The 21,788-nt window shown below is 53.4% G+C and overlaps 1 protein-coding gene and 1 long non-coding RNA gene across 3 annotated transcripts in view; both read right to left on the bottom strand.

The window, feature by feature from the left end:
• Positions 1 to 562: 562 nt before the first annotated feature.
• The window catches only part of hibadha (3-hydroxyisobutyrate dehydrogenase a), a 58,765-nt gene continuing 37,539 nt past the window's right edge, over positions 563 to 21,788 (bottom strand). The window contains exons 7-8 of one of the 2 annotated variants that reach the window (XM_082961288.1): positions 10,535 to 10,691; positions 563 to 2,351 (exon numbers count right to left, since the gene is read on the bottom strand). In XM_082961288.1, coding sequence (XP_082817414.1) covers positions 2,301 to 2,351; positions 10,535 to 10,691 — 208 coding nt within the window. In that variant the 3' untranslated portion in view covers positions 563 to 2,300. Of the gene's footprint in view, positions 2,352 to 10,042; positions 10,300 to 10,534; positions 10,692 to 21,788 lie in introns of those variants that run through there. The other variant, XM_014142939.3, reaches the window with a different exon arrangement.
• Positions 2,858 to 4,195, bottom strand: LOC145860408 (uncharacterized). Its single transcript, XR_014380451.1, has 2 exons — positions 3,805 to 4,195; positions 2,858 to 3,769 (listed from the first exon to the last, which is right to left on the bottom strand). It is a non-coding gene; the product is annotated as an uncharacterized LOC145860408 (long non-coding RNA).

Genomic DNA, 21,788 nt, shown 5'->3' with positions numbered 1-21,788 from the left:
CCCTGACATGGTGGACAACAAGCCCTGGATACCCCTGACATGGTGGACAACAAGCCCTGGATACCCCTGACATGGTGGACAACAAGCCCTGGATACCCCTGACATGGTGGACAACAAGCCCTGGATACCCCTGACATGGTGGACAACAAGCCCTGGATACTCCTGACATGGTGGACAACAAGCCCTGGATACCCCTGACATGGTGGACAACAAGCCCTGTATACCCCTGACATGGTGGACAACAAGCCCTGTATACCCCTGACATGGTGGACAACAAGCCCTGTATACCCTTGACATGGTGGACAACAAGCCCTGGATACTCCTGACATGGTGGACAACAAGCCCTGGATACTCCTGACATGGTGGACAACAAGCCCTGGATACCCCTGACATGGTGGACAACAAGCCCTGGATACCCCTGACATGGTGGACAACAAGCCCTGGATACCCCTGACATGGTGGACAACAAGCCCTGGATACCCCTGACATGGTGGACAACAAGCCCTGGATACCCCTGACCTGGTGGACAACAAGCCCTGGATACCCCTGACATGGTGGACAACAAGCCCTGGATACCCCTGACCTGGTGGACAACAAGCCCTGTGTACCCCTGACCTGGTGGACAACAAGCCCTGTATACCCCTGACCTGGTGGACAACAAGCCCTGTATACCCCTGACCTGGTGGACAACAAGCCCTGGATACCCCTGACATGGTGGACATGCAATGAGGCAACTTAGTAGGGATCATCAGTCACACCGGGTATTCAGGATTCCAGGAAAGGCTATGAGCCAAAAGGAAAACCGTTCTTGAGCTACAGGGTTGTTTTTCCAGCTTCCCCTACAAAACAACAGTGTGTGGAATCACTCAGCGGAGGGCCAGGTGGAAACATTATCATACCGTGGCATATCTAGCACTGAACGGCCAGAGCTAGTGGTAGGATGGAACCAAGAGCTTGTTTTTAGACCAAACAAACAAATACAGGCCACTGCTCAGACAGCTCAATAATAACTACAGAGACAAATACATATCCAAACCATGAAAAGGAGTGGTGCCTGGCTGCTTGGTGCGTATCCCACTACAGTATGATGGTGTGTGCCTGCCAGTCCCTCCACTGGCTGATGCCGAGCAGAATGGTCGGCGTCCCAAACAGCACCCAATTCCCTACATGGTGCACGTTTGACCAGGGCCCGTTGGGGAATAGGGTGCCATCTGGGACTGTGGCAGGCCGGTCTGGGCCGGTCCCGCTGTCACGTCGTCCCCTAGCCTACAGACGTCAGAATGCGGGCCGGTCTCACCAAGGCTCCTTTATAGAGCCCTTTCATGTCCTCTTAATGAGGAAACCGCCGACTCAGCTGCCTACTCATAAACACAGACGAATTAAAACACCCAAATATGAATCAGATTGGTGGGGTTTAGTAGTGCTGCTAGACCAGGATGTAGACTGGACTGGTATAGACTGACCACAGACAGACTGGCCCCTGGCCAGGACAGTCATATTCTACTGGACTGGAGTGAAATGTTTGTATGTACAACTCCTTCGGCCTAGTAGGATTTAGCCATGACTCTCCGGTGAGTCCAAATCAACCTTTAACACTGAAGTGGTCAAGTCTACTGCACTGGGTGACTGCTAACAGCTGGACACTGAAGTGGTCAAGTCTACTGCACTGGGTGACTGCTAACAGCTGGACACTGAAGTGGTCAAGTCTACTGCATTGGGTGACTGCTAACAGCTGGACACTGAAGTGGTCAAGTCTACTGCACTGGGTGACTGCTAACAGCTGGACACTGAAGTGGTCAAGTCTACTGCACTGGGTGACTGCTAACAGCTGGACACAAGTGTTTCCTTCTGAGTTATGAATGGCATCCTCTGTACCCACACTCTTGTTGTAGGCTTGGATTCTGTAGGCTTGGATGTTAGTTTAAGTTCAGGGTCAGGTCTCTGTAGGAGCTCCCCGAGGCAACAGCTCTGGTTGCTGACACTGAAGTTCTGAGTTATTAGGGGCATCCTCTTCAGTCACAGGAGTTAAGGACGGTTATGCCGATGTGTATTTGTTAGGTGTTGCAGTAGACTTGGGTTTGGGTTAGGGTCGTGTGTGTGCAACATTATCCTGGTTCGAATCCCCGAGCCGACAACATGAAAAATCTGCAGATTTGCCCTCGAGCAAGGCACTTAACCCTAATTGCTTCTGTAAGTTGCTCTGGATAAGAGCGTCTTCTAAATGACGCAAATGTTATGTTACTCACGGTTGTAGTTCCAGTTTAGGGTCAGACCTGAGCATGTCTCTGCCTCGTCTGCCTTCACCACGGCCCTGAGACGACAGCTCTGTTGTTCCATTGTTCTCTCAGGCTCTGTAGCAGAGGCGGGTATAACAGCCAGTGTCACGCAGGGAGAAATAGAAGCACTAATCTCAGAATGATGCCCTTATTTCCATCATTACAATGAAACGGGAGGGAAAAATCATGACTTGATTATTTCTTTTTTCAGTTCAGTGTTTTTTTGTGCTGTGTTTTATTGAGCTGGTGTCATCTGTGCCAGTCAGACAGATGTAGCAGGAATTTGTTTTTATAAAAAGACAATTAGTTAAATTACAACATGTAGCCAACACGTGAGATTAGAGAGCACCTCTTTATTTCTGACAGTAGTGTGATGGAGGATGTCTTCACAGGACAGAGACCGAGAGAGATTTCACTTTTATTATCTATTTCATGTTTCCCATGCCAATAAAGCCCCTTAAATTAAAATTGCGAGACAGACAGACACACAGACAGACACAGACAGATAGAGACAGACAGACAGAGAGACGCTCTTAATGTACCAGTATACAGCGACAAAAAAAACAACGTGACAGCGAGGATTCTCTGGTTCTTCTTTAATACAGTCAACAAAAGAAATATACATTATGTACATGCACACAGCACAGGTTGATATCGAGCCTGAGATCGAGCCTACCCTCGGTGGAGCTTTACACACACATGCTGCATGTTCTGAGCCACAGACAGAAATAAGAGGGAGAGAATGACCGATCATGAAAAGAGAGAGAAGTGAAAGAAAACGACAAAGGAGAGGTACTGAGCAGAAGATAGATTTTTTTGACGGACAGTAAAAAAGCTACAAATAGTATAGTTGTATAGGTTCTGAAATTCCAGATGTAAAACAGAAGCTGTAATTCCAGTATAGAGGTATATCAAATCAGGAAGTATATCAAAGGATTCACTGGCCCCACTCCACACGGATTGGTCAGAGTGCATAGTGACCTGGGAGCTGCTGCCAATGGCGTCTCACAGTACCAGACAGTGGTGGGTCTTTATAAAGAGAAGCTTGCATGGTGGGATGTGCCCCTCCATAAAAAATGGAACAAACACTACTTTGCTCAAGTTGAAAACACGTGACTGAATAAAAAAAATGTAGGGAATGAAAAAAAATGAATAAATGGATGGATAATGAAGGAACAAACAATGGAGGTTTACATCAGTGAACCACCACTACCTACCACACCCCTTCTCCCAAATCCCACCCACTACCTACCACACCCCTTCTCCCAAATCCCACCCACTACATACCACACCCCTTCTCCCAAATCCCACCCACTACCTCCCACACCCCTTCTCCCAAATCCCACCCACTACCTACCACACCCCTTCTCCCAAATCCCACCCACTACCTACCACACCCCTTCTCCCAAATCCCACCCGCTACCTCCCACACCCCTTCTCCCAAATCCCACCCGCTACCTACCACACCCCTTCTCCCAAATCCCACCCGCTACCTCCCACACCCCTTCTCCCAAATCCCACCCGCTACCTACCACACCCCTTCTCCCAAATCCCACCCACTACCTACCACACCCCTTCTCCCAAATCCCACCCACTACCTACCACACCCCTTCTCCCAAATCCCACCCACTACCTCCCACACCCCTTCTCCCAAATCCCACCCACTACCTACCACACCCCTTCTCCCAAATCCCACCCGCTACCTACCACACCCCTTCTCCCAAATCCCACCCGCTACCTACCACACCCCTTCTCCCAAATCCCACCCGCTACCTCCCACACCCCTTCTCCCAAATCCCACCCGCTACCTACCACACCCCTTCTCCCAAATCCCACCCGCTACCTACCACACCCCTTCTCCCAAATCCCACCCGCTACCTCCCACACCCCTTCTCCCAAATCCCACCCGCTACCTCCCACACCCCTTCTCCCAAATCCCACCCGCTACCTCCCACACCCCTTCTCCCAAATCCCACCCGCTACCTCCCACACCCCTTCTCCCAAATCCCACCCGCTACCTCCCACACCCCTTCTCCCAAATCCCACCCGCTACCTACCACACCCCTTCTCCCAAATCCCACCCGCTACCTACCACACCCCTTCTCCCAAATCCCACCCGCTACCTACCACACCCCTTCTCCCAAATCCCACCACCACTACCTACCACACCCCTTCTCCCAAATCCCACCACCACTACCTACCACACCCCTTCTCCCAAATCCCACCACCACTACCTACCACACCCCTTCTCCCAAATCCCACCACCACTACCTACCACACCCCTTCTCCCAAATCCCACCCACTACCTACCACACCCCTTCTCCCAAATCCCACCCACTACCTCCCACACCCCTTCTCCCAAATCCCACCCACTACCTCCCACACCCCTTCTCCCAAATCCCACCCACTACCTCCCACACCCCTTCTCCCAAATCCCACCCACTACCTCCCACACCCCTTCTCCCAAATCCCACCCACTACCTCCCACACCCCTTCTCCCAAATCCCACCCACTACCTCCCACACCCCTTCTCCCAAATCCCACCCACTACCTCCCACACCCCTTCTCCCAAATCCCACCCACTACCTCCCACACCCCTTCTCCCAAATCCCACCCACTACCTCCCACACCCCTTCTCCCAAATCCCACCCACTACCTCCCACACCCCTTCTCCCAAATCCCACCCACTACCTCCCACACCCCTTCTCCCAAATCCCACCCACTACCTCCCACACCCCTTCTCCCAAATCCCACCCACTACCTCCCACACCCCTTCTCCCAAATCCCACCCACTACCTCCCACACCCCTTCTCCCAAATCCCACCCACTACCTCCCACACCCCTTCTCCCAAATCCCACCACCACTACCTACCACACCCCTTCTCCCAAATCCCACCCACTACCTCCCACACCCCTTCTCCCAAATCCCACCACCACTACCTACCACACCCCTTCTCCCAAATCCCACCACCACTACCTACCACACCCCTTCTCCCAAATCCCACCACCACTACCTACCACACCCCTTCTCCCAAATCCCACCACCACTACCTACCACACCCCTTCTCCCAAATCCCACCCACTACCTACCACACCCCTTCTCCCAAATCCCACCCACTACCTACCACACCCCTTCTCCCAAATCCCACCCACTACCTACCACACCCCTTCTCCCAAATCCCACCCACTACCTACCACACCCCTTCTCCCAAATCCCACCCACTACCTACCACACCCCTTCTCCCAAATCCCACCCACTACCTACCACACCCCTTCTCCCAAATCCCACCCACTACCTACCACACCCCTTCTCCCAAATCCCACCCACTACCTACCACACCCCTTCTCCCAAATCCCACCCACTACCTACCACACCCCTTCTCCCAAATCCCACCCACTACCTACCACACCCCTTCTCCCAAATCCCACCCACTACCTACCACACCCCTTCTCCCAAATCCCACCCACTACCTACCACACCCCTTCTCCCAAATCCCACCCACTACCTACCACACCCCTTCTCCCAAATCCCACCCACTACCTCCTCCCCACCCCCAAAACAAGACGGGTAACACAATGAGTAAACGTCTCATCCCATATGGTATAAAGTCATGTAATATAGGTTATCATGTGCAGAATGCTCAAGTGTGTATGTGAGAGTCTTCAGAAAGAGGACAGTGGTATGCCCTTCCCTAATTGTCTTGAGCTCTATAGCATCATCATCATCATCGTTATTATTCTGATTATTTCAGGCTACTGCTGAACAGGTGGGATGTGGTCAGTCTACATCTCTGTTGACCTAGTCTAAACCCCAGAGCCCTGGAGGAGCTGCTGAACAGGTGGGATGTGGTCAGTCTACATCTCTGTTGACCTAGTCTAAACCCCAGAGCCCTGGAGGAGCTGCTGCGTTGTTCTGCTTGTTTCAGGGTTCTCTTCTCTGACAAAGAGGCAGGATCATGGGTTGTAACAGACAAACTCCCGGCAAGAAAAACAAAAAACAAACAAAAACAACCCAAAACAAAGAACAGGAAGTACAACGTTATGCACAGGATCTGATCTGTCAAACGTCATCTTTTAAACCTACGTCCGTCATCCCCTGGACATGTGTTAGACCACGAGTACCCGCCTGCCCCCTCCCTGGCCAGGGGAAGTACAGGCTGCCCTAACCTACCCCCAGTCCTAAACTTAACCATTAGGGGGATGAAATCATACCTGACCCTAGATCAGCAGTAAAGAACAACTTCTATCTCAAGTTGTCATACCTCTCTGAAACCAATTCTCTCCTCAGGTAAAGGCAGGGGTGTGGGTGTGGTGTACGGGTGGGAAGTAGGGGTGTGGTGTACGGGTGGGAAGTAGGGGTGTGGTGTACGGGTGGGAAATAGGGGTGTACGGGTGGGAAGTAGGGGTGTGGGGTACGGGTGGGAAATAGGGGTGTGGTGTGCGGGTGGGAAGTAGGGCTGTGCGGGTGGGAAGTAGGGGTGTACGGGTGGGAAGTAGGGGTGTGGGTGTGGTGTACGGGTGGGAAGTAGGGTTGGGGGAGTAGGGGTGTGGGGGGGGAAGTAGGGGTGTGGTGGGGGGAAGTAGGGGTGTACGGGTGTGGTGTACGGGTGTGGTGTACGGGTGGGAAGTAGGGGTGTGGTGGGGGGAAGTAGGGGTGTGGTGGGGGGAAGTAGGGGTGTGGGTGGGGGGAAGTAGGGGTGTGGGTGGGGGGAAGTAGGGGTGTGGTGGGGGGAAGTAGGGGTGTGGGTGGGGGGAAGTAGGGGTGTGGTGGGGGGGGGGTAGGGGTGTGGGTGGGGGAAGTAGGGGTGTGGGTGGGGGAAGTAGGGGTGTGGTGGGGGGGTAGGGGTGTGGGTGGGGGAAGTAGGGGTGTGGGTGGGGGAAGTAGGGGTGTGGTGGGGGGGGTAGGGGTGTGGGTGGGGGGGGGGTAGGGGTGTGGGTGGGGGAAGTAGGGGTGTGGGTGGGGGAAGTAGGGGTGTGGGTGGGGGAAGTAGGGGTGTGGGAAGTAGGGGTGTGGTGGGGGGGTAGGGGTGTGGGAAGTAGGGGTGTGGGTGGGGGAAGTAGGGGTGTGGGTGGGGAAAGTAGGGGTGTGGTGGGGGGGGGGTAGGGGTGTGGGTGAGGGGAAGTAGGGGTGTGGGTGAGGGGAAGTAGGGGTGTGGGTGGGGGTAAGTAGGGGTGTGGTGGGGGGGGTAGGGGTGTGGGTGGGGGAAGTAGGGGTGTGGTGGGGGGAAGTAGGGGTGTGGGTGGGGGGGGTAGGGGTGTGGGTGGGGGAAGTAGGGGTGTGGGTGGGGGAAGTAGGGGTGTGGTGGGGGGAAGTAGGGGTGTGGGTGGGGGAAGTAGGGGTGTGGGTGAGGGGAAGTAGGGGTGTGGTGGGGGGAAGTAGGGGTGTGGGTGGGGGAAGTAGGGGTGTGGGTGGGGGAAGTAGGGGTGTGGGTGGGGGAAGTAGGGGTGTGGGTGGGGGAAGTAGGGGTGTGGGTGGGGGAAGTAGGGGTGTGGGTGGGGGGAAGTAGGGGTGTGGGTGGGGGAAGTAGGGGTGTGGTGGGGGGGGTAGGGGTAGTAGGGGTGTGGGTGGGGGAAGTAGGGGTGTGGGTGGGGGAAGTAGGGGTGTGGGTGGGGGAAGTAGGGGTGTGGGTGGGGGGAAGTAGGGGTGTGGTGGGGGGGTAGGGGTGTGGGTGGGGGAAGTAGGGGTGTGGTGGGGGGAAGTAGGGGTGTGGTGGGGGGAAGTAGGGGTGTGGGTGGGGGAAGTAGGGGTGTGGGTGGGGGGAAGTAGGGGTGTGGGTGGGGGAAGTAGGGGTGTGGGTGGGAGAAGTAGGGGTGTGGGTGGGGGAAGTAGGGGTGTGGGTGGGGGAAGTAGGGGTGTGGGTGGGGGAAGTAGGGGTGTGGGTGGGGGAAGTAGGGGTGTGGTGGGGGGAAGTAGGGGTGTGGTGGGGGAAGTAGGGGTGTGGGTGGGGGGAAGTAGGGGTGTGGGTGGGGGTGTGGGTGGGGGGAAGTAGGGGTGTGGGTGGGGGAAGTAGGGGTGTGTGTGGGGGAAGTAGGGGTGTGGGTGGGGGAGGTAGGGGTGTGGTGGGGGAAGTAGGGGTGTGGGTGGGGGAAGTAGGGGTGTGGGTGGGGGAAGTAGGGGTGTGGTGGGGGGGGTAGGGGTGTGGTGGGGGGGTAGGGGTGTGGGTGGGGGGGAAGTAGGGGTGTGGGTGGGGGAAGTAGGGGTGTGGGTGGGGGAAGTAGGGGTGTGGTGGGGGGGGTAGGGGTGTGGGTGGGGGGAAGTAGGGGTGTGGTGGGGGAAGTAGGGGTGTGGGTGGGGGAAGTAGGGGTGTGGGAAGTAGGGGTGTGGTGGGGGGGGTAGGGGTGTGGGTGGGGGGAAGTAGGGGTGTGGTGGGGGAAGTAGGGGTGTGGTGGGGGAAGTAGGGGTGTGGGTGGGGGGAAGTAGGGGTGTGGTGGGGGAAGTAGGGGTGTGGTGGGGGGAAGTAGGGGTGTGGGTGGGGGGAAGTAGGGGTGTGGGTGGGGGAAGTAGGGGTGTGGGTGGGGGGAAGTAGGGGTGTGGTGGGAGGAAGTAGGGGTGTGGGTGGGGGAAGTAGGGGTGTGGGTGGGGGGAAGTAGGGGTGTGGGTGGGGGGAAGTAGGGGTGTGGGTGGGGGAAGTAGGGGTGTGGTGGGGGAAGTAGGGGTGTGGTGGGGGGAAGTAGGGGTGTGGTGGGGGAAGTAGGGGTGTGGGTGGGGGAAGTAGGGGTGTGGGTGGGGGAAGTAGGGGTGTGGGTGGGGGGAAGTAGGGGTGTGGTGGGGGGAAGTAGGGGTGTGGGTGGGGGGAAGTAGGGGTGTGGGTGGGGGAAGTAGGGGTGTGGGTGGGGGGGGTAGGGGTGTGGTGGGGGGAAGTAGGGGTGTGGTGGGGGAAGTAGGGGTGTGGTGGGGGAAGTAGGGGTGTGGGTGGGGGGGGTAGGGGTGTGGTGGGGGGAAGTAGGGGTGTGGTGGGGGGAAGTAGGGGTGTGGGTGGGGGAAGTAGGGGTGTGGGTGGGGGGGGTAGGGGTGTGGTGGGGGAAGTAGGGGTGTGGTGGGGGGGGTAGGGGTGTGGGTGGGGGGAAGTAGGGGTGTGGTGGGGGAAGTAGGGGTGTGGTGGGGGAAGTAGGGGTGTGGGTGGGGGGGGTAGGGGTGTGGTGGGGGGAAGTAGGGGTGTGGTGGGGGGAAGTAGGGGTGTGGTGGGGGAAGTAGGGGTGTGGTGGGGGGGGTAGGGGTGTGGGTGGGGGGGGTAGGGGTGTGGTGGGGGGAAGTAGGGGTGTGGTGGGGGGAAGTAGGGGTGTGGTGGGGGGAAGTAGGGGTGTGGTGGGGGAAGTAGGGGTGTGGGTGGGGGGGGTAGGGGTGTGGTGGGGGGAAGTAGGGGTGTGGTGGGGGGGGTAGGGGTGTGGGTGGGGGGAAGTAGGGGTGTGGTGGGGGAAGTAGGGGTGTGGTGGGGGAAGTAGGGGTGTGGGTGGGGGGGGTAGGGGTGTGGTGGGGGGAAGTAGGGGTGTGGTGGGGGGAAGTAGGGGTGTGGTGGGGGAAGTAGGGGTGTGGTGGGGGGGGTAGGGGTGTGGGTGGGGGGGGTAGGGGTGTGGTGGGGGGAAGTAGGGGTGTGGGTGGGGGGGGTAGGGGTGTGGTGGGGGGAAGTAGGGGTGTGGTGGGGGAAGTAGGGGTGTGGGTGGGGGAAGTAGGGGTGTGGTGGGGGAAGTAGGGGTGTGGGTGGGGGAAGTAGGGGTGTGGTGGGGGGAAGTAGGGGTGTGGGTGGGGGAAGTAGGGGTGTGGTGGGGGGAAGTAGGGGTGTGGTGGGGGAAGTAGGGGTGTGGGTGGGGGGGGTAGGGGTGTGGTGGGGGGATAAGTTAAGGGGTTCTAGTCCCCCTTCTTTTCTGGCTCCTCCTCCTGTTCACGTAGGAACTGGAACACAGAGGAGAAGTCCTTGTTGGCGTAGCCGCGGGCACACATGACCCGGTAGATCTGATGGGCCAGCGAGCCCAGGGGGACAGGGGTCTTAGTGTTGGTGGCTGTGTGCTGGGCCAGGCCTAGGTCCTTACAGGAGAGAGAGATGGGGATGTTAGATGTGTGTTTTTGTGAAGCAGAGTAGACGAGAGAGCACAGAAGGGAGGAGTGAGATCAAGAGAGAGATGAAGAGGAATAAAATAAAGAGAAATAAGCAAACCAAACTTGATAGAGAAAGAAGGAGAGATGAAAAGGAAGGGATAAACAGACAGACGTACAAACACATCCAGTCAGACATAGCCAGCTAGGGTAGAACAGAACAGACCTTGGCCATGAGCGTGGTCCCAAAGCCTCCCTGGTAGTTGTTACCAGAGGGGACTCCCTCCATGACACCTGGTACTGGGTTATACGAGTCACTGGACCAGCACCTGCCTGATGACATGTTCAGAATCTGAGCCAGCAGTTTAGGGTCCAGACCCAACCTGGAATAGAAGAGACGAGGTTAGTTAAAGAGAAAAGGAGGAAAACAATGGAGAGAGAGAAGAAAGGTGTGGGAGTTGTGAAAGGGTAGAAAGGTAAGGGAATGGTAGGGAAAAATAAAGAAAAGGGGGGTGAGGTGTAGAGGTACAGAGAAAGCGACAGAGATACTGGTCGGCCAATAGAAAAAGAATGATACTGGTCGGCCAATAGAAAAAGAATGATACTGGTCGGCCAATAGAAAAAGAATGATACTGGTCGGCCAATAGAAAAAGAATGATACTGGTCGGCCAATAGAAAAAGAATGATACTGGTCGGCCAATAGAAAAAGAATGATACTGGTCGGCCAATAGAAAAAGAATGATACTGGTCGGCCAATAGAAAAAGAATGATACTGGTCGGCCAATAGAAAAAGAATGATACTGGTCGGCCAATAGAAAAAGAATGATACTGGTCGGCCAATAGAAAAAGAATGATACTGGTCGGCCAATAGAAAAAGAATGATACTGGTCGGCCAATAGAAAAAGAATGATACTGGTCGGCCAATAGAAAAAGAATGATACTGGTCGGCCAATAGAAAAAGAATGATACTGGTCGGCCAATAGAAAAAGAATGAGGAAAGAGAAAGCGAGCATGTGAAACAGAGATACTGGGGCTCCTGAGTGGATCAGCAGTGCGTGAGGCGTCACTACAGACCCGGGTTGGATCCCAGGCTGTGTCACAGCTCCGGCCGTGACCGGGAGACCCATGAGGCGTTGCACAATTATTATTTTTTGCTGCTGATAGTGATCGAGAGAGAGACAGATGTTGTAATAAAAGAGAGAGAAAGAGGGAGAGTGAGTGTAATAGAAAGAGAGAGAGAGAGAGCTGGTGAACCATGTTGAACCCAGAGCCTGTCTCTTCTCCATCTCTCAGTGTTAATGGCTGGTTAGGTGGAGGACTGGGAAATGCTGCCTAATGCAGTATTGATGTTTACCCCTCCTATCCTTAATCATGCCTCTAACATGGAAGAAAGAGGAGGACAAGTGGTTGCCAAGGAGCACATGTGGGCCATAAACCTCGTTGACACACACACACTTCCCCAATCATTTAACAGCACTCGGCTTCCAGAAGCAAGGGATGAAGAAAGTACTACGTAGAAGGACCAATAACTACAGGAAATGTCTGAGAGCGCAGCACGTCACGTGACGGAGTGATGAGTATTCAGTAAGGTATAAGGTGTGGTGTAATATGGAGGTGTGGTGTAGTATGGCGGTGAGGTGTGGTGTAATATGGAGGCGTGGTGTAGTATGGAGGTGTGTTGTGGTGTAATATGGAGGCGTATTGTGGTGTAATATGGAAGTGTGTTGTGGTGTAATATGGAGGCGTGGTGTAGTATGGAGGTGTGTTGTGGTGTAATATGGAGGCGTGGTGTCGTATGGCGGTGAGGTGTGGTGTAATATGGAGGCGTGGTGTAATATGGAGGCGTGGTGTAGTATGGAGGTCTGTTGTGGTGTAATATGGAGGCGTGGTGTAGTATGGAGGTGTGTTGTGGTGTAATATGGAGGTGTGTTGTGGTGTAATATGGAGGCATGTTGTGGTGTAATATGGAGGCGTGGTGTAGTATGGCGGTGAGGTGTGGTGTAATATGGAGGCGTGTTGTGGTGTAGTATGGAGGTGTGGTGTAATATGGAGGTGTGTTGTGGTGTAGTATAGAGGTGTGGTGTAATATGGAGGCGTGTTGTGGTGTAATATGGAGGCGTGTTGTGATGTAATATGGAGGCGTGTTGTGGTGTAATATGGAGGCGTGTTGTGGTGTAATATGGAGGCGTGTTGTGGTGTAATATGGAGGCGTGTAGTGGTGTAATATGGAGGCGTGTTGTGGTGTAATATGGAGGCGTGTTGTGATGTAATATGGAGGCGTGTTGTGATGTAGTATGGAGGCGTGGTGTAATATGGAGGTGTGGTGTAATATGGAGGTGTGGTGTAATATGGAGGTGTGGTGTAATATGGAGGCGTGTTGTGGTGTAGTATGGAGGCGTGGTGTAATATGGAGGCGTGTTGTGATGTAATATGGAGGCGTGTTGTGGTGTAATATGGAGGCGTGTTGTGGTGTAATATGGAGGCGTGTTGTGATGTAGTATGGAGGCGTGGTGTAATATGGAGGTGTGGTGTAATATGGAGGTGTGGTGTAATATGGAGGCGTGTTGTGGTGTAGTATGGAGGCGTGGTGTAATATGGAGGTGTGGTGTAATATGGAGGTGTGGTGTAATATGGAGGCGTGTTGTGGTGTAGTATGGAGGCGTGGTGTAATATGGAGGTGTGGTGTAATATGGAGGTGTGGTGTAATATGGAGGCGTGTTGTGGTGTAATATGGAGGCGTGGTGTAATATGGAGGCGTGTTGTGGTGCAATATGGAGGCGTGTTGCGGTGCAATATGGAGGCGTGTTGCGGTGCAATATGGAGGCGTGTTGCGGTGCAATATGGAGGCGTGGTGTAATATGGAGGCGTGTTGTGGTGTAATATGGAGGTGTGGTGTAATATGGAGGCGTGTTGTGGTGTAATATGGAGGCGTGTTGTGGTGTAATTAGGAGGCGTGGTGTAATATGGAGGCGTGTTGTGATGTAATATGAAGGTGTGTTGTGGTGTAATATGGAGGCGTGTTGTGGTGTAATATGGAGGCGTGGTGTAATATGGAGGCGTGGTGTAATATGGAGGTGTGGTGTAATATGGAGGCGTGGTGTAATATGGAGGCGTGGTGTAATATGGAGGCGTGGTGTAATATGGAGGCGTGTTGTGGTGTAATATGGAGGCGTGGTGTAATATGGAGGCGTGTTGTGGTGTAATATGGAGGCGTGGTGTAATATGGAGGCGTGTTGTGGTGTAATATGGAGGCGTGGTGTAATATGGAGGCGTGTTGTGGTGTAATATGGAGTCGTGGTGTAATATGGAGGCGTGTTGTGGCGTAATATGGAGGCGTGTTGTGGTGTAATATGGAGGCGTGTTGTGGTGTAATATGGAGGCGTGTTGTGGTGTAATATGGAGGCGTGTTGTGGTGTAATATGGAGGTGTGTTGTGGTGTAGTATGGAGGCGTGTTGTGGTGTAGTATGGAGGCGTGTTGTGGTGTAGTATGGAGGCGTGTTGTGGTGTAATATGGAGGCGTGTTGTGGTGTAGTATGGAGGCGTGTTGTGGTGTAGTATGGAGGCGTGTTGTGGTGTAATATGGAGGCGTGTTGTGGTGTAATATGGAGGTGTGTTGTGGTGTAATATGGAGGTGTGGTGTAATATGGAGGCGTGTTGTGGTGTAATATGGAGGCGTGTTGTGGTGTAATATGGAGGCGTGGTGTGGTGTAATATGGAGGCGTGGTGTAATATGGAGGCGTGTTGTGGTGTAATATGGAGGCGTGTTGTGGTGTAGTATGGAGGTGTGGTGTAATATGGAGGTGTGGTGTAATATGGAGGTGTAGTGTAATATGGAGGCGTGTTGTTGTGCAATATGGAGGTGTGGTGTAGTATGGCGGTGAGGTGTGGTGTAATATGGAGGCGTGGTGTAATATGGAGGCGTGTTGTGGTGTAATATGGAGGTGTGTTGTGGTGTAATATGGAGGCGTGTTGTGGTGTAATATGGAGGCGTGGTGTAATATGGAGGTGTGGTGTAATATGGAGGCGTGGTGTAATATGGAGGCGTGTTGTGGTGTAATATGGAGGCGTGGTGTAATATGGAGGCGTGGTGTAATATGGAGGCGTGTTGTGGTGTAATATGGAGGCGTGGTGTAATATGGAGGCGTGGTGTAATATGGAGGCGTGGTGTAATATGGAGGCGTGGTGTAATATGGAGGTGTGGTGTGGTGTAATATGGAGGCGTGGTGTAATATGGAGGCGTGTTGTGGTGTAATATGGAGGCGTGGTGTAATATGGAGGCGTGGTGTAATATGGAGGCGTGGTGTAATATGGAGGCGTGTTGTGGTGTAATATGGAGGCGTGGTGTAATATGGAGGCGTGGTGTAATATGGAGGTGTGGTGTGGTGTAATATGGAGGCGTGGTGTAATATGGAGGTGTGGTGTGGTGTAATATGGAGGCGTGTTGTGGTGTAATATGGAGGTGTGGTGTAATATGGAGGTGTGGTGTGGTGTAATATGGAGGCGTGGTGTAGTGTGGAGGTGTGGTGTAGTATGGAGGTGTGTTGTGGTGTAATATGGAGGTGTGGTGTAATATGGAGGTGTGTTGTGGTGTAATATGGAGGCGTGTTGTGGTGTAGTATGGAGGTGAGGTGTGGTGTAATATGGAGGCGTGTTGTGGTGTAGTATGGAGGTGTGTTGTGGTGTAGTATGGAGGTGTGGTGTGGTGTAATATGGAGCGCAGCACGTCACGTGACAGAGTGATGAGTATTCAGTAAGGTATAAGGTGTGACATCCTCAGGTGAACCAACACACTTCCACATCACACAACGCCACGCCTCCACACCGCCAATACACGCCTCCATACTACACCACAACACGCCTCCATATTACACCACAACACGCCTCCATATTACACCTCCATACTACACCACAACACGCCTCCATATTACACCTCCATATTACACCACACCTCCATACTACACCACAACACGCCTCCATACTACACCTCCATATTACACCACACCTCCATACTACACCACAACGCGCCTCCATACTACACCACAACACGCCTCCATACTACACCACACCTCCACACTGCCAATACACGCCTCCACACTACACCACACCTCCATACTACACCACACCTCCATACTACACCACAATACGCCTCCACAACACGCCTCCACACTACAACACGCCTCCATACTACACCACAACACACCTCCACAACACGCCTCCATACTACACCACACCTCCATACTACACCACAACACGCCTCCATACTACACCACACCTCCATACTACACCTCCACAACACTCCTCCATACTACATCACAACACGCCTCCACACTACATCACAACACGCCTCCACACTACATCACAACACGCCTCCACACTACATCACGCCTCCATACTACACCACACCACGCCTCCACATTACATCACACCTCCATCCTACGCCTCCATACTACACCACACCACGCCTCCACAACACGCCTCCATACTACACACCAACACGCCTCCATACTACACCACAACACGCCTCCATATTACACCACACCATGCCTCCACAACACGCCTCCATACTACACACCAACACGCCTCCATATTACACCACAACACGCCTCCATACTACACCACAACACGCCTCCATATTACACCACAACACGCCTCCATATTACATCACAACACGCCTCTATATTACATCACAACACGCCTCTATATTACATCACAACACGCCTCTATATTACATCACAACACGCCTCTATATTACATCACAACACGCCTCTATATTACACCACAACACGCCTCCACACCACTACGCCTCCATACTACACCACCATACTACATCACAACACGCCTCCATACTACACCACAACACGCCTCCATACTACACCACAACACGCCTCCATACTACACCACACCTCCACATTACATCACGCCTCCATACCACACCATGCCTCCACAACACGCCTCCATACTACACACCAACACGCCTCCATACTACACCACAACACGCCTCCACACTACACCACAACACGCCTCCACACTACACCACAACACGCCTCCACACTACACCACAACACGCCTCCACACTACACACCAACACGCCTCCACACTACACCACAACACGCCTCCACACTACACCACAACACGCCTCCACACTACACCACAACACGCCTCCACACTACACCACAACACGCCTCCACAACTCCATACTACACACCAACACGCCTCCACACTACACCACGCCTCCACACTACACCACGCCTCCACACTACACCACAACACGCCTCCACACTACACCACGCCTCCACAACACGCCTCCATATTACACCACAACACGCCTCCATAGTACACCACAACACGCCTCCATACTACACCACAACACGCCTCCATACTACACCACAACACGCCTCCATACTACACCACAACACGCCTCCATACTACACCACAGCACGCCTCCATATTACACCACAACACGCCTCCATACTACACCACAACACGCCTCCATACTACACCACAACACGCCTCCATACTACACCACAACACGCCTCCATACTACACCACAACACGCCTCCATATTACACCACAACACGCCTCCATATTACACCACAACACGCCTCCATATTACACCACAACACGCCTCCATATTACACCACACCGCCTCCATATTACACCACACCGCCTCCATATTACACCACACCGCCTCCATACCACACCACACCGCCTCCATACCACACCACAACGCCTCCATACCACACCACACCGCCTCCATACCACACCACACCGCCTCCATACCACACCACACCGCCTCCATACCACACCACACCGCCTCCATACCACACCACACCGCCTCCATACCACACCACACCGCCTCCATACCACACCACACCGCCTCCATACCACACCACACCACACCGCCTCCATACCACACCACACCACACCGCCTCCATACCACACCACACAGCCTCCATACCACACCACAATGCCTCCATACCACACCACACCGCCTCCATACCACACCACACCGCCTCCATACCACACCACGCCGCCTCCATACCACACCACGCCTCCATACCACGCCTCCATACTACATCACAACACGCCTCCACAACATGCCTCCATACCACACCACACCGCCTCCATACCACACCACGCCTCCATACTACATCACAACACGCCTCCACAACATGCCTCCATACCACACCCCAACACGCCTGTTGTGGTGTAGTATGGAGGCATAGTATGGAGGCGTGTTGTGATGTAATGTGGAGGTGTGTTGTGATGTAATATGGAGGTGTGGTGTAGTATGGAGGCATGTTGTGGAGGCGTGTTGTGATGTAATATGGAGGCGTGTTGTGGTGTAGTGTGGAGGCGTGTTGTGGTGTAGTGTGGAGGCGTGTTGTGGTGTAGTGTGGAGGCGTGTTGTTGTGTAGTGTGGAGGCGTGTTGTTGTGTAGTATGGAGGTGTGGTGTAGTATGGAGGCGTGTGGAGGCGTATTGTGGTGTAGTATGGAGGTGTGGTGTAGTATGGAGGCGTGTTGTGGAGGTGTTGTGATGTAGTATGGAGGCGTGTTGTGGTGTAGTATGGAGGCGTGTTGTGGTGTAGTATGGAGGCGTGTTGTGGTGTAGTATGGAGGCGTGTTGTGGAGGTGTGTTGTGGTGTAGTATGGAGGTGTGGTGTAGTATGGAGGCGTGTTGTGGTGTAGTATGGAGGTGTGGTGTAGTATGGAGGCGTGTTGTGGAGGCGTGTTGTGGTGTAATATGGAGGTGTGGTGTAGTATGGAGGTGTGTTGTGGAGGTGTGTTGTGGTGTAGTATGGAGGTGTGGTGTAGTATGGAGGCGTGTTGTGGAGGTGTGTTGTGGTGTAGTATGGAGGCGTGGTGTAGTGTGGAGGCGTATTGTGGAGGCGTGTTGTGGTGTAGTATGGAGGTGTGGTGTAGTATGGTGGTGTGTTGTGGTGTAGTATGGAGGTGTGGTGTAGTGTGGAGGCGTGTATTGGCAGTGTGGAGGTGTGGTGTAGTATGGAGGCGTGTTGTGGTGTAGTATGGAGGTGTGTTGTGGTGTAATATGGAGGCGTGTTGTGGTGTAGTATGGAGGCGTGTATTGGCGGTGTGGAGGCGTGGCGTTGTGTGAGGCGAAACATGTTCAATTTGGTTTAAATAATGCAAAAACAAAGTGTTGGAGAAGAAAGTAAAAGTGCAATATGTGCCATGTAAGAAAGCTAACGTTTAAGTTCCTTGCTCAGAACATGAGAACATATGAAAGCTGGTGGTTCCTTTTAACATGAGTCTTCAATATTCCCAGGTAAGAAGTTTTAGGTTGTAGTTATTATAGGAATTTTAGGACTATTTCTCTCTATACGATTTGTATTTCATATACCTTTGACTATTGGATGTTCTTATAGGCACTTTAGTATTGCCAGTGTAACAGTATAGCTTCCGTCCCTGTCCTCGCTCCTACCTGGGCTCGAACCAGGAACACATCGACAACAGCCACCCTCGAAGCAGCGTTACCCATGCAGAGCAAGGGGAACAACCACTCCCAAGTCTCAGAACGAGTGACGTTTGAAACGCTATTAGCGCGCACCCCGCTAACTAGCTAGCCATTTCACGTCGGTTACACCAGCCTAATCTCGGGGTTTGAAGTCATAAACAGCGTAATGCTTGAAGAATTGCGAAGAGCTGCTGGCAAACGCACTAAAGTGCTGTTTGAATGAATGCTTACGAGCATGCTGCTGCCTACCATCGCTCAGTCAGACTGCTCTATCAAATCATAGACTTAATTATAACATAATAACACACAGAAATACGAGCCTTTGGTCATTAATATGGTCAAATCCGGAAACGTTAATTTCCAATAATCGGTATCGGCGTTGAAAAATCATAATCGGTCGACCTCTAATTACACCACACCTCCATACTACACTACACCTCCATACTACACCACACCTCACCTCCATACTACACCACACCACACCAAAGCAACAGAAAGAGAAGGGGAGAAGAGGAGTGAGTGTTAGTTTCTAAGCGTCTGTGTCTGGTGAGTGGTGCTAGTCGTTATATTGTAACAGTTTTAAAGACAGTGTAAAGTTGGCCACATGAATCCCTGGCAGCCTCACCCTGGCAGAGCTTCTAGGACAATAACTCTATTCAGCTCTAAATATCACCATTAAACCATCATGGCTCCTTAAGGACAGAATATGGGCTTCCTAAGCCTTCCCTCCCTCTTCTTCCCTCGTTCCCTCCCTCCACCTGGCTCTCATTCTACCATTACTACCACAGTCTTTATTAGTTGTCTACTAACTAATTAAGACTGGGACATTTACTCTCAACGGATTTTACACTCTCACAAAATGTCTCTCTCCTTTTTTTCTCCCTTTCTTTCCTCCGTCTCTCCCGGCTTGGTTTGTAGTTTCTCTCCGTCTCTCCCGGCTTGGTTTGTAGTTTCTCTCCGTCTCTCCCGGCTTGGTTTGTAGTTTCTCTCCGTCTCTCCCGGCTTGGTTTGTAGTTTCTCTCCGTCTCTCCCGGCTTGGTTTGTAGTTTCTCTCCGTCTCTCCCGGCTTGGTTTGTAGTTTCTCTCCGTCTCTCCCGGCTTGGTTTGTAGTTTCTCTCCGTCTCTCCCGGCTTGGTTTGTAGTTTCTCTCCGTCTCTCCCGGCTTGGTTTGTAGTTTCTCTCCTGGCTTGGGTTTTAGAGTGGTATGGAAATGTGGGATAAGTGACACTGTGTGTTGTTTTTAATAGAAGTCTCAGTCATGATGGCTTTTTCATTCTTCACTCCCCCTCCTCTCCTTCCATCCTGCCTCAGCCGACGCCTCCCTGTCTGTGGGTGACATATGTTTGACATCATCCACCCCCCTTGGGGTGCGCGCGCACACACACACACACACACACACACACACACACACACACACACACACACACACACACACAGTCTCTTCCAGGGCCTATGTTCTGGGTCAGCATCTGAAAAGGTTATTTGCTGCTCTACAATAAAGCACGTCGGTGGACAGATTGTTTGTTACAGCGGCCAGATATGCTGACTGACATGGAGCTGTTGTCCTCTGTTTAACAATAAATCAATGAACCTCCCTCTCCTATCACACACCCTATCCTGGTTATTAGCCACGAGCCCTCCTGCCTCTCCTATCACACACCCTATCCTGGTTATTAGCCACGAGCCCTCCTCCCTCTCCTATCACACCCCCTATCCTGGTTATTAGCCACGAGCCCTCCTGCCTCTCCTATCACACACCCTATCCTGGTTATTAGCCACGAGCCCTCCTGCCTCTCCTATCACACCCCCTATCCTGGTTATTAGCCACGAGCCCTCCTGCCTCTCCTATCACACACCCTATCCTGGTTATTAGCCACGAGCCCTCCTGCCTCTCCTATCACACACCCTATCCTGGTTATTAGCCACGATCCCTCCTGCCTTTCCTATCACACCCCCTATCCTGGTTATTAGCCACGAGCCCTCCTGCCTCTCCTATCACACACCCTATCCTGGTTATTAGCCACGAGCCCTCCTGCCTTTCCTATCACAGTTCTGGTTATTAGCCATGAGCCCCCCTCCCCATCACAGTCCTGTTAGTAGCCATGATCCCCCCTCCCCATCACAGTCCTGGTTATTAGCCATGAGCCCCCCTCCCCATCCTGGTTAGTAGCCATGAGCCCCCCTCCCCATCACAGTCCTGGTTACTAGCCATGAGCCCCCCTCCCCATCACAGTCCTGTTAGTAGCCATGAGCCCCCCTCCCCATCACAGTCCTGGTTACTAGCCATGAGCCCCCATCCCCATCACAGTTGTGGTTAGTAGCCATGAGCCCCCCTCCCCATCACAGTCCTGGTTACTAGCCATGAGCCCCCCTCCCCATCACAGTCGTGGTTAGTAGCCATGAGCCCCCATCCCCATCACAGTCGTGGTTAGTAGCCATGAGCCCCCATCCCCATCACAGTCGTGGTTAGTAGCCATGAGCCCCCCTCCCCATCACAGTCCTGTTAGTAGCCATGAGCCCCCCTCCCCATCACAGTCCTGGTTAGTAGCCATGAGCCCCCCCCCCCCATCACAGTCGTGGTTAGTAGCCATGAGCCCCCCTCCCCATCACAGTCCTGTTAGTAGCCATGAGCCCCCCTCCCCATCACAGTCCTGTTAGTAGCCATGAGCCCCCCTCCCCATCACAGTCCTGGTTATTAGCCATGAGCCCTCCTCCCCATCCTGGTTATTAGCCATGAGCCCCCCTCCCCATCACAGTCCTGGTTATTAGCCATGAGCCCCCCTCCCCATCACAGTCCTGGTTATTAGCCATGAGCCCCCCTCCCCATCACAGTCCTGGTTAGTAGCCATGAGCCCCCCTCCCCATCACAGTCCTGTTAGTAGCCATGAGCCCCCCTCCCCATCACAGTCCTGGTTAGTAGCCATGAGCCCCCCTCCCCATCCTGGTTATTAGCCATGAGCCCCCATCGCCATCACAGTCCTGGTTAGTAGCCATGAGCCCCC

This window comes from Salmo salar, chromosome 14 (assembly GCF_965601325.2).
Source record: "Salmo salar chromosome 14, fSalSal1, whole genome shotgun sequence".
NCBI classification, from domain to species: Eukaryota; Metazoa; Chordata; class Actinopteri; order Salmoniformes; family Salmonidae; genus Salmo; species Salmo salar.
Note: the sequence above shows the minus strand (reverse complement) of the source record. Positions and strands in the feature narration are given on the sequence as shown.